General features: G+C 51.2%; 1 protein-coding gene across 2 annotated transcripts in view; it reads right to left on the reverse strand.

Moving 5' to 3' along the window:
* Window positions 1-13,355, reverse strand: part of LRIG1 (leucine rich repeats and immunoglobulin like domains 1) — a 110,653-nt gene that overhangs the window by 30,004 nt on the left and 67,294 nt on the right. For both annotated transcript variants that reach the window (XM_032411713.1, XM_032411712.1), the window contains exons 4-6: window positions 6,763-6,900; window positions 4,282-4,425; window positions 2,344-2,487 (exon numbers count right to left, since the gene is read on the reverse strand). In XM_032411713.1, coding sequence (XP_032267604.1) covers window positions 2,344-2,487; window positions 4,282-4,425; window positions 6,763-6,900 — 426 coding nt within the window. The remainder of the gene's footprint in view (window positions 1-2,343; window positions 2,488-4,281; window positions 4,426-6,762; window positions 6,901-13,355) is intronic.

Below are 13,355 nucleotides of genomic sequence, written 5' to 3' on the forward strand. Positions count from 1 at the left end.
CGGCCTCTCTCGTTTGCCGACCGCCCCGCACGCAGGCAGCCCCCTGCGTCCCACACGGGTCGGCACTGAGGAGCAGCCGACGGTGCAGGAGAGGAGGGGGGGTCTTGGAGCTGGGGGGGGGGCGGCGTGCTCACGTGTGTCAGGGAAGGACATGGGGAGGACCCGTGAACCCAACAGCCGGCCGTGAGTATCCGGCTGACTCGGGAGCTCAGAGGGCACGGGGAAGCTTCCTTGAAGTGACCTGTTTCGCCAAGTACAAGTGAACCAGGCACCCTGGGCAGAGGGCTTCCGAGCACAGAGCACAGCAATGGCTGAGCCCGTAAAAGGAAGAGAAAGAAGAGAAAGTGGGGGGTACCTTTTATCCTGCTCTTAGAGATATGGAAACGGAGGCTGGGAGAAGTTAGATAACTTGTCTAAAATTCATTCCACAGCTCTGCAAGCAGTGAGGGGCCAGAATTCAAACCCAGGTCTGGCTATCCAAGTCAGGGCTCAGGACCATGGTGTCTAGAGACACGCCTTAGCTCTGGGGTCAGACGACCTGGATTTAAATCCCAGTTTTGCTGCTTTACTGGCTGAACGGGGCTGAAACATGGGTAAGATAGAGAGACCCAAGGGTAGCAACTTCACAAGGCTGTTAGGAGAAGCAAACAGGAAAATGCCAGAATTTCAGCACGGTGCAGAGGGTTTTGCTCCCACCAAGGTGCTCAAGTGAGGACATTCTTACCCTGCTTCCCGACCCTGCACACCCAAGCCCAGGACGACCCCAGTGGACTGGCCTCTAATTCCGGTGTTGCCCCATGTTCATATGCAAGGCCTTTGGGCAACCAGGTTTTGCTTTTATCTCTCTCACTTTCTGCCACTGCTCAAAAGGTGAGCACATTTATAAATAATCCCTCGGGCAACTCATCGCCCTCAGCGTGTACGAATATGCTCAACATAAAAACCAAAGGGTATGTGCTAACTCCATTTTCTTCTGAGAACTCTCTTTGACTCTCAGCACACCCAGCGCACAACCACCTGGATTTCAAAGTTCAGAACGACAGTTTTAAGGAGGTCAAGTAAAGGTGCTTTTGAATCAATAGAAACAGACGTGCGGCCAATCCTAGGACCAGGAAGAGGGAGAAGCAAGACCACAGTGCTAATGCTGATGCCCTCACCTCACAGCGAGTGTGGATTTCAGGGTAGGTGGGAAGAGGGGGTCATCAGAGACGCTTCTGACACTGAGCACAGCGCAGACCCGATGAGACAGGATACAGAGTTTTTGTTTTCTGTTTCCATTGCAAAGATAACAAAGGACATGAACACAGTGATATAACTTGTAAAGCCTGGAACGGAGAGGGTGTGCACGTGTGGGGTTCCTGAGCAAGTTACATCACTGACCGTGACACGACAAATCTCCAGTTGACCCACCAAGACGGGGGGAAAACCAACAAGGAGGGGCGCCTGGCTGGCTCAGTCGGTGGAGCCTAAGACTCTTGGTCTCGGGTCTGTGAGTTTGAGACCCACGGTGGGTGTTGAGATTACTTAAAATAATGGAAAAGAAAAAGAAAAAAGAAAGACCACCCAAGAAAGGAGGACCAGAGACTGCCCTTTGGGAGCAGAAGGGGGTAAAGAGAGAATGGGGGAAGAGAGGCCAAGGCCACGTTTCTGTACTCTCTGACTCTACTCGGTTATAAGTATATGTTACTGACCATTGAAAACAAGCTCATTTAAATGTTTAAAAACAGAAGATTGGTAACCGCCTTTCCTGCCCTTCTCCACATGCCCTCCTGCCGCCGCTTTACGTGACTCGGCCTGTAGGCACGTGCTGTGCCCGTGCACATCTGGCGGGAGGGGGTGCTCCCCTGTAAAACTGGGACATCTGCACCGAGGGGCCTGCTTAGCTCACGACACATAAATAAATCTCCCAGGATGAACTCGACCCTGGAGCCCCCCTGCACATCCAGAGACGGTCAAGTCCCAAACAGGGAGCCAGGGAACTTCCTGCGGCCTGTGGGAGGGGGCCCACTCTGCGCCCTGCTACTCACTGAGGACGTGGCAGGGGGGAGAGAAGCCCGAGCAGAAGGGCTCCATCTCCCACCTGCACCAGGCTGCTTCCCGGACCAGACCCACGGAAACTGCCCCCAGAGACTTTCCTGACTCCCGAGGAAAAGACCCTTCGATCGGGCCAAGTCACTGAAGCTATTGAGCGGTGCCCAGCCTTCTGAGACCCAAAGGCAGCGGCCAGCTCCGGCGGAAGTCCTCCACGATCCTTCAAGGCAGGGGGCGGAAGGAGCACATGCAGGGCCGCCAGGGCGCCCGAGCCAAGCAGGGGTGCCGCCCGGAACCCAGCACTGCACTTACAGCACGTGTATCCTGGACAGCCCCCAGAAGGCCCCGTCCGTGAGCTTGCTGATGTTGTTTCGCTGGAGCTTTAGCACCTCCAAACTGTCAAGCCCCTGGAACGTCAGGCCCTCGATGACCCGAATCCGATTCCTAGTCAGGTCCCTAAAGAGATGAAGACAGTGGGTTCAGAGGCCTCGCTGCATGTTCCCTGCCTACACCTGTTCTCATGCAGGCCCAGCCGGGTTTCTTAGCCAGCAGGGAAGATCGTGCTGAGGACGTCCCAGCGAAGCCCAGATGTACCGCGGGGGCCCGCTGTCTTACAGCCGCTCCTGCCCACCACGCAGGCAGGGACACGGACTGGGCCATGGCTTGTGAAGGAAAGAGGGCGCAGTTTCCCCAGAAGCCAGCCCCACCAGGCCTCCCAATGACTGAGCGCTCCATTTCCTCCCCAAACATCCATGACTCTGCAGTGAGGAGGTGGGTGTGACTCAGGATGGGAACGTCTTAGGTGAGGTGTCTCTTAGCTCAGCAACAGAAATCCACACCAGATGCCCAACCCAGGAAAAACCTGACCACTGGACAGCAGAAAGCAATGATACTTTTCACTGGAGGCATTAATGGGGTCTCTACTGATGGAGAGGAGTGAGTGCACATTGGGGAGGCGGGGAGCTGACACACCATGAAGCACACACAGCTGGCTTCCAACCCCAGCATGGTAAAACCTCAGTGCACCAAAAGATTTCAGGAATCTGGGGGGGCTGGGTCCATTAGTAACGCTGGGGGAAGGGGAGGGGAGAATACAGGGCTGACCAGAAAGCCCTTGGTTTTCCCCAAATACTTCTGTAGTGTCTCATGACAATGCCCCACACACAACCTCCTGAGCATCAAGAGACCTTCTCCAGAGCTGAAGAGACCAGAGATCTTCTGCATGGGTGTATGTGTGTGCATGTGTATGTGTGAGTGTGTAACAGCACTGAGTATGTGTTTGAGTGTGAATGAGTATGTGTGTGTATATGTGAGTATGTAGAAGTGTAAATGAGTGTATGTGTGAGTGTGTGTGTATGTGTAAGAGCATGTGAGTGTGATTGTGTGTATGTGTGAGAATGAGTGTATGTGTGAGTGTGTGTGTGTGTGTGAGGGACACACAAGTGTGAGGGTGCTGGGGGCGGGGCGCCCCGTCTTGCTGCCAAACCTGGCCCTGAACAATTATTGTGTTCTGTTTAAACCCAATCTCCCATACTGGCTTATTTTCCTGATATTCCTCTTCTGAGACAATGAGGACACAGGAAAACAAAAAACCGGGGAGCAAATGATCCACTGGGTTCCAGGAAATAGGTTTTCTTAAATCCAAACTCTGTGCCATCCTAAGAGTGCACTCTGCCTTGGATATCAAAAAACAAAACAAATAAATCCTTTCTTAAAAAACAAAACAAAACAAAACAAAACACCAAACCAACTACCTTGTAGTATTTATCAGGAAGATGATGGCCCCCCTCCTGCTCACTACCTCTACCTCTGGCTACACTAACTTTCTCTCAGATTGCTCAAAAAGTGTTGGACACCATAATGCCCACAGTACAGATTTTATGAGGACTTTAAAACACACACACACGAAACCCCTAAGATAAATACCCCAACCCACACAGCCTAAGCATTAGCCAGGATCAGCTAACCAGCAGGATTCCTCATTTCATTTTGGAAAGTGCCAGTGAGGACGAGCGTATAGATCCTCAGTGGATCTTGATTTCTCCACAACCTGAGGCAGCCCACAGGCACCAGACCCAGCTTCTAATTTGCTTTTATTAGGTGTCGCCATAGGGCCATTAATGATAGTTTATGCAGAGCCTGACTGAGGGGGGGTGAGGAAGGGGTCGCTCTTGGAACGAGGTCCATGGGGCAATCTGGCCTCCATAAAGTTTGGCTAACCTTAATTAAAGTGCAGGTTTCTATACTCACAGTTGTGTCAGCCTGGGTAACTTGAATGCTTTCATAGGAAGCTGGGTGATCCTGTTTTTGCTCAGGCGAAGCATTACCAGCGACCGTGACAGACCATCAAATGCTCCCGACTCCAGGGTGCCGATCCGGTTGCTTGCCAGGTTGCTGGAATGGTAAGGACAGAGAACGTAGTGATCAGTAGGGGGCTTTCCTCATTCTGTTACAGACGCTGGCTGAGTTGGGGGAAAAAGCTAACACACACCCAGAGGGACGGGTTTCCGATGACACATTTATCATCTTTAGTCCTAGATGGGGGAGCCGGGAAACTTGGGTGTCAAGACCATCCCCTCAGGCCTTGATGGAAGGCTCACTGCAGCTCAGAGCACACTGTGGCTGCCTTCCACTGGAGGGTGGGGTCAACGTCACTGACCTCCACCCCAGCACCCTCACAGTCCAGCCGGGCCGTGCGGAGGGGCCATCTCCAGAGCTACCTGCAGGATTCCCTCAACACCCACGAACCAAGAGTGAGCGTTCAGAGTTGGTGAGAAAAGCCCTAGGAATCAGAAGGTCAACCTCCAGGCAAGGTCAGAACGGATTTATTAATTTAGGGAAACAACCCTAAATTTTATTTATTTTTATTTATTCAAAGATTTATTTATTTATTTATTTTAGATAGAGTGCACAAGGTGGGGGAGGGGCAGAGGGACAGAATCTCCAGCAGACTCCCTGCTGAGCAGGGAGCCCAACTCAGGGCTTGATTCCATGACCCGAAGGTCATGACCTGATCAAGAGTCAGATGCTCAACTGACTGAGCCACCCAGGCGCCCCACCAGCCTTAAATATTAAAGTGGATCTCACTATACAACTTTTTATATATAGATATATAAATGCACACACACACACTCCTATAAATGTGTATAAGCCAATTCATTTCAATCATCTGAAGTGTATCAAAGAAACACTAGTTAAGGAGACCTGCACAGGGTCCCTCTGGACAACAAGCAATTCTTTAATGGGATGTCCACTCATAGGATTACGTGTGTGAAGAGCACTTCTCCTCAAAACGTACTGCAATATACACGTTATATCTGTGCATTCCACTGTGCGGACATTCTATCAACTAATAAAAAGAAGAAAGAAGAAAAAACAGAGAGAAAAGGGAAGAACAATATGTTATTCCTATCAGAAGTTACCACTACTACCTCTTTTCTTCTGCCTTCCCTGGACCAATGCTGCTTTTTGTGGCTAAAACAAAAAGGGAAAAGACCAGAGAGAGTTTGCTTCCACGGAGATGGGAAGGGGATGAGGCATTTTTTGCCTGTCAAGCAGCGGCCCAGGACAGGGCACATGAGGATTCTATGCCAACGGGCCTGGACTGTTTGTTCTTAACACTCCACATTAAAGAACAGTCTGTGTGATGGAGATACACGGGCCAGGAGCCGCCAAAATAGAAAGTCCCTCCTGCTTTCGTGCAGAGAGAGGTCACTGCCATTCAGTTCAGTGCTTGCTGGTTTCTTTGTCCCAAGCAAGGGAGTGCCAGGTGGCAAGTGGACACCTCTGGAAAGCCCTGAGTGGGGGCTCAGCACTGTCACCCTGGCATAACAAAAGCCAGGGCCTCCCGTTTCCAATTCTGGTGTCGTGATGCAACCTAAGAAAGAATTCGCTCCCCCTCTTTGGGGTCTTGGAAAATCCATGTGCCAGGCCTTGGCCTCCCTGAACAGAGGGGTCAAAACAACCCCTAAACTAGCCTCATGAACGAGCCCCAAAATGACTCAGGATCAGTAATGACGCAGGGAATGAAGACTCATATGTCATTTGAAGATGTCTCTGGAGCCTGGGTTTTTAGTTTCTTCCCCCAAACAACATTTTTCTACCAACAAGCAGTAAGCTCAACAGGTTTGAATGGTTCTTCTTCCTCCCTGCTCCCACCCATTGGGTGTGAGAAGGGCTGTTGGGATGGGTGAAGGGGACGCAGACCAACAGAGATCTATGAGGTCCTGGGAACCCACATAAGGGCGTCCGTGCCTCCTGAAGAACCCCCATCCCAGGCTTCAGGAGGTGGTGCCACAAAGATCCGCACGTACGGGTTAAGCCTCGGCAGGGAGGCCTCCCCGCGGGGCCGTTTGCTAAGTACCCCTGAACCTTCTCTCCTGGCTTTCCTGCCAGGCAGCCCAGGAAGTGAGGAAGAACCCAGGCCTCATCCTCAAGCTGCATCTGTACTCGAGGGCTAGCCGCCCCTCTCAAGTGGCAGGTCTGGGAGAATCCTTTGCCTCTCCCTGCCTCAGCGGCCACCCCTACAGTCAAACTAATGCTGCTCGATGAGGAAATGCTCTACAAATGCGCCAACAGAAGACAGTGGACTGGGGTCCCCCGCCCTCTGCCCTGCTGAGGGGAGCCGAAGGCGCATGCCCAGCCCCCCCAGACTCAGCCCGGGCACGGTGGGGAGGGAAACACGCACTCTACGTTCACACCCGGGGGCCGACGGCAGCGCAGGGCACTTACAGCTCCTTTAGGTGCAGCCCGTGCGGAAAGCAGGTGTTCCGGATCTCCGTGATGTTGTTCGAGCTCAGGTCCAGCACCTCCAAGGAAAGGTAAGTCTGCAGCTGACTTCCCTCCACACTGCGGATCTTATTGTGCTGCCTGAAACACACAAAGGCAGGGCACTCGAACGTGTCTTTTTGCCAAGAAACATTCTCCCCGCCGTTTCTTTCAGACACCTCCTTCCCCAGCTGATGCAGACAATTCTCAGAAGTGGTGGCGCTCTTCACATGAGGTCTCCCGTTCTTCTTTCCGCAGAGTTATCACCTGCTGGCTGGGTGCTACAGAGAATATTGAATTTTCTGGCAGCCACTAGTTTGTCTGCCCCAGTTCAAAGCCTAGGCTGCTCTCCCCAAGGACAAGAATGCAGGGGTCATGAATGCCGTGCGAGAACACCGAGATCAGAACTCAACTCACCAGTGCATGTTCCCATAAAGAATGTGCCCGGTGAACCTGCCAGTTCCAGCTGCCGTTCTCATCTAGAACCTTCAGAACAGAGCCCGGCCCCATCACGTATGGGACTGCCGGCACCAGAGCCCAGAGTTCAGGTCTAATCCAACTTAATGCATCATGACACACCTCATGGTTTCCCAGGCGTGAAGACAGGCACAAGGGATTTTTTTTTTTTTTTAATGACACACTTCTGACAACCTAAGGGGAACAAGAACTTGGTGCTCAGTCTGCCTGGAATTAAATCGTTGGACCCTCCTGACTCTCCCCCACCCACCCATAGCTTTGCTCCTCATTTCCTCGTATGGAAGATGGGCCCTTCAGGGACATGGATCACCCAGCCGAAACCACATGAAAGCCGACGTTAACCTAAGCGTTCAGAGGGCTTAACACCTGTCTGAGAAAGGCGTTTTACCACCATGACTTAGTTACACTTGTAGTCATCTTTCTGGAAAGCCCCCAGCCTAACCAACCAACCCGTATTTACTAACCAGGAGAAAGACGACAAATGCTAACCGAAGCTGGGGGGCACCCGCCCCCCCCCCATTGTAGGTTTGGCTCCACCAGGCAGATTCAAACCACAGCAGCCCTAATCCCAATATTCAGATACTTCAGAATCTGTTGGGTGGCAGTGCTGGGCCTCTGGTTCCAGGCGCTCACTTGGGCCAGTTTCTGAGTCAACAGTGTCAGGGTCCCCGGCCAATCAAAGCATTCTTGAACACAACACAAGCCAGGCGTCGCTTACCAAGTGGCATCTCTTTTAAACAAACACTTGACCAAATCGGTTCCAACAGGCATAAACAAGGCTCTCTTTCCCAGAAGCTCTGGGGCTGTCTGTCCATTCCTTTGTTTTCTTCACAACTCTCCCAGGCCCTGAACCCAAAAATCCATTTACAAAGGCACAACTCCACACACGGGGAAGTCTCCCCAGAATGAAAGGCCACTTTTCCCTTCACATCCCCTCCCCACCCCCCCCAAAGCGATTTCCTTTGAGTTATTATGTTCTTAATAAAGATGGTCTCTTCAGTTTTGGGACTCCAAAAGAAAAAGGAAAAAAGAAGACCTTTATTATGTTAAGTATGGGAAAAGAAGAACAAGAAATAAAGGCCGCAGTGCTGAGCCTCATCCAGGAACTGTGAATGCACGACCGGGGAGCCAGGAAAAGAGGATCTGAGAAAAGCAGGCAAGCAGCACTGGTGGCCCCAAGTCACGAAAAACGGGACCAGACACAGAGGAAGGGGCCACAGGACAGCTGCGAGCCCCCCCCACCCACCGCTTCTCCCATGGCACCTCATCTGTCTCCTCTGTCTCTGCCTTTCATCTTCTACCTTTGTCTCTTGTTTATTCATGGACTCAAACGTGTTCTGGGCCCCTGGGTGTGCCAGGCCCACTCTGGAGGAAGGACGCTGACATGAGCATGGGGCTCTTTCACGTGCTGTAGACTTCCTCAGTTGGTCAAAGAGGCAAGTCCTGGGGACGACACATAACCAAGCATGGGAGTGAGGATGACAGAGGCATAAGGGACGAATCGTGCCAGTAACAGTGAATTCTGTGCCCTGAGCAGTTTGTGGGGGCCAGCGCCAGGGGCAGGAGGCCGACACAGAGAAGACATGGGCCGGGAGCTGGGAGGGCAGGCAGAGCGCCTCCCCGGTCAACCTGGGGAGTAGGGACTCCATGTCACCACAGTCCAGGAGAGGGAGAGCACCACACAGGGACAGACACAAGAGAAGAGTAAGAGAGGGGCCCATGGGATCTGAAGAGGACAGCTGGGAGCTACATCAAACAGTGATGCTGAAGATTCTAGTCTGCAGAGGTAACCCGGTTAGCAGGCTAGTGGCCACGCCTTCCATCCTTGTCGGCTTATGGACTGCTCCCAACTCAGTAACCAGAGAGATCCTGTTAAGGCATCCCAAGGAACAGCGGAAAACATTTGTAAATCACATATCTGATAAGGGACTAATATCTAGAATATATAAAGAACTCCAGGGCGCCTGGGTGGCTTAGTTGGTTAAGCGACTGCCTTCGGCTCAGGTCATGATCCTGGAGTCCCGGGATCGAGTCCCGCATTGGGCTCCTTGCTCTGCGAGGAGTCTGCTTCTCCCTCTGACCCTCCCCCCCCCCATGCTCTCTCTCTCTCTCAAATAAATAAATAAAATCTTAAAAAAAAAAAAAATAGAATATATAAAGAACTCCTAAAGCTCAACAACAACAAACCACCCCCCCAAACAACCCGATTAAAAAATGGGCAAAGAACTTGAACAGATGTTTCTCCAAAGAAGACATACAAATGGCCAGTGAGTACAAGGAAAGATGCTCAACATCACTAACCTCACACTCATACAATGGCTACTGTTAAAAACAAAACAAAACAAGGGTGGACAAGAATGTGGAGAAATGGGAACCCCGGCGCCATGCTGAAGAAAATGGTCTGGTGGTTCCTCAAAAAAGTAAACATCACACGATCCAGCTGCACTACTCCTGGCTGTATATCCCGAAGAACTGAAAGCAGATCTCAAAGAGATAGAAGCACACCTGGCCAGCTTCTCTGAACCCACAGGCTCCCCCTCCCCATCTCTCTCTCTCTTTCTCTCTCTTTCACACACACACACACACACACACACACACACACACACACTTTCCACTCCTTCACCTGCTTTATTTTTCTCAAAAGCTCTAATTATCACCGGGTATATCCAGTAATAACTTATTTCTAGTCTAACACCTTCTCTCCCACCAGGCTGTGGCTCAAGGAGAGACCAGTCTGTTCTGCCCACTAATGTGTCTCCAAGCACTCGAACAGTGTGAAGCATGTAACGGGTGCTCAATAAATATGTGCTGAATGATTCATAAGAAATGAATACAGGTTAAATTTCTGAATCTCACAGATTTGGGACTCGCCAGCATTTAAGCAGAAGAAAATCATGCAGGCAGAGGAGTTCAGTCTGAGAGCGTGAGGGAAAGAAAGAGCGCCCATGGCCCTGAGGCAGGGCTGCCCAGAAAACACAAGAGACGTAGTCTGCAGTGGCTCCCCAGGTCCTCGGGGCTCTAACACTGCTGGTCCCAGCTGCCCAGGGGGTACAGCCATCTCCCCACTGGACTGGTTTCCCTGCTCTTCACTCTAGCCCAAAGCCCTGATCCAATTCTTCCTGAAGTTCCGTACTCTGGAAAACGGACCGCATGCTTCTGTGCACCTGTGGACTCTACCCACCCCAGCCCCGACACACAGCAAGAGTCACCCCATGTTAGACAGCCCTGTGGACTGTGGCCACTCCGCCCCAGGGCCAGGGTTCTTCCTGTGCTGACACCTGGCACAGCACAGAAGAGCATGTCGGGAGCACTGCCCTGCCGGCCGGGGTTCAAATCTCAGTGATGCAACTGGCAGGTGTGAACCTCAAGAGGAGCCTCATCTATAAAGCGAGGTGTGAAGTTCCTCTGCCCCATGGGTGATGGGACCCGACACAAAGCGGTTGCTCCATTAAACCAGTTCTTGTTTTTATTAGTCATATTTGTATCCTCAGAGCCAGGCTCAGGATCTGGTTTGTGGGAGGTGCTCTGGCAAAAGAATAAATGAATAAAATTAATGAATGACTGGTTCCTGTCCATCCCTCGGCCACATTTCAGTGCAAGCAGGCAGGCCTGACTCCTCTCTCAGGAAAAAAGCATTGACTCAGAGCTCTCAGTCTTCTCTTGGTGCAGGAAAGAAGTGTGCTCCAACTGGAGAGTGTCACACCCAGCCCCTGGAAGACCAGGCTGAAGTGGGTAGCTGTGCCTCAAAGCAAATCCCAGACGAAAGCGTCTGCGGGACTCCACAGCTAGAGACCTGCTGGATCCCCGACCACCCGCAGGACATTCCCCTCCTCACTCCCACAGCGAGCATGGCTTACGTGCACTCACCCTGGCCCCAGCCCACCACACTCTGCCCTATCCCATCCGGGGAAGTCGGTCCGTCCAAGACACCCCCTCCAGACACCCATCCATAAAGGCCAGAGCCCACAGCCAGCATTCAGGGGAAGCCCTCCTATCCCCTTGACAGTAGACAGCTGTGAACATGTGTTTGCTGCTCTGAGTCCATCAGGCGGTCCACTTTCAAGAAACTGTCCATGCTTTTAATGCCGCGTGCAGCGTGGAGGTGGTCATCAGGTCTCTCCTTTAACGTAACTAACTGTCCCATTCCCAAGAAGGCCCACGCTTATCTTTATAACTTCTGGATCCTTGTTCAAGTTCTTTTTAGCAACAGCTGACCAATAACTCAACACCTGTATGCAGCAGGCCCTGGGTGAAGCCTCAGGGAAATTGTACAGCAATCTAAAGAGGTAGGTACTATTATTCTCTGTACTTGATAGCTGAAGACACTGAGGCTTAGAGATCTGCTGGGATTCTTCTGAGGTCACACAGCTGAGAAGAGGAACCAGAAAGCAAATTCAGGGGAGCAGGACTATCCGACATGCCCTCTAAGAGGCTCTCCCAGCAGAATTTTAAGGACACTGTCCTGGATTCAATCCATAAACCTTCAGCATAGCTTGGCTAGGTCTGAATGCTAGCTGGCTATTTCCTGGTCACCTCAGAGCAGTCTGTGTAATTGGCCTCAGCTAGGCCTCGCTTTTGTACCAGCTTCCCGGAGGCCTGCGTGAGCAGCAAATTTGCAGAGGGCTTTGTGCGGCCCACCTCAGCAACAAGGCAGAGGAAGCTCAAGTTCTTACTCATGGATATTCTGGATGGAAAGAATAGTTCCTTTGAGATCACGTCTTTAAGGACCTGTATTTGAGGGAGGAACGGCTACCTTTCTTCCTAGGGAATGGAGAGCTGCAGAGGGATGCCCAGCCTCTCTGCTGTTGAACTACATCAGCATGGTTCTGTGGCCGTGGGGCTGCCGAAGGTGCAGGGCGGATCATGGGTACTCGCCTCCGCCCAGTGTCGGTTTACTCCTCAGGCTGTCCTCTGGGGCGAGGAGAACTTAATACGGCGCAAGTCTATTAAACCAACACCTGTTAAAGGCTTCAAAAATAAAATCAGTCTTCAAAGGCGGAGGGCAGGCAAGATAAGCTCTCTCGACTTGGCTACATTTTCAGAGCCGATGTTAAATTGGACAGTAAAACAGACAGAGGCATTTGAAACCAACATTTAAAACTTTTTATCATAAGTGATTGTTCCACTATGGGTCTGTGAAAGCCTCATTTACAAGGTACTCCCGTTGGTGGTGGAAAAGATCTCATGTCACTGACAACAGCCAGAAAGAAAGGGAAAGGAGATCAAAGGAAGCAGGGTCAAGGTGGGTCAAACGGATTACAGCTGGTTCCTGAAATTATGCACCTATTGTCTACACAAGGAGTCAACAAACGTCTTCTATAATAGGCCTGATAGTATGTACTTTAGGCTTTGTGTGTCACGCATTCTGTCACAAGTACTCAACTCTGATGGAATGTAATATGACAATACGTAAATGAATGAGTTCCAGTAAACCTTTATTCACAAAAATAAGCTGTGGGCCACATCTGACCCACTGCCTATAGTTTACTGACCCCTGGTCTACACTACAGCAACCAGTTTGGGTTGGTGGGGGGAGTCACCCAGATTCTAATTCTAGCTCTGATGCAGCCTTGGAACTGTTTGTAAGTCACTTTCTGCATCTGGTTTAACTACCTGCAAAACGGCGCCCCGCCTCCTACAGCAGAGACCCCTCCCATTGTCCCTCAGTGCCCAGGTCAGGCATCACTGCTGAGAATCCTTCCCACCGGTGTCTTCTCCACCTCTTCAGGAAGTGGGACCTAAGTCTTCATCATTATTATGTCCCTCAAAGACAACCCAGGATTCTGACCAGAGCCAGTGGAGAAGATAGGCAAACAGGGTGATCTTACAGAGACTGGAGATCCTCACTTTTTATCCTTATTCCTTTTAATTCTTCTAATTAGGCAAACACACTGAAGTCGGCCAACGCACAGTCCTCACATCGAAGCAGGTACGCCCTGCAGCTCTTCCAGAGAATTATGGTGACTCCCAGAAATCCACACTGTCAACTCCCAGAGTGTTGGTTCTCACTAGTAACAGCGTGTCTTCCACGTTATCTCAATATCAAACTTTCAAAAGGTCTTACTTAACAAAATCAGCAA

Source organism: Phoca vitulina, unplaced genomic scaffold, assembly GCF_004348235.1.
Source record: "Phoca vitulina isolate PV1807 unplaced genomic scaffold, GSC_HSeal_1.0 scaffold13, whole genome shotgun sequence".
Classification (NCBI taxonomy): domain Eukaryota; kingdom Metazoa; phylum Chordata; class Mammalia; order Carnivora; family Phocidae; genus Phoca; species Phoca vitulina.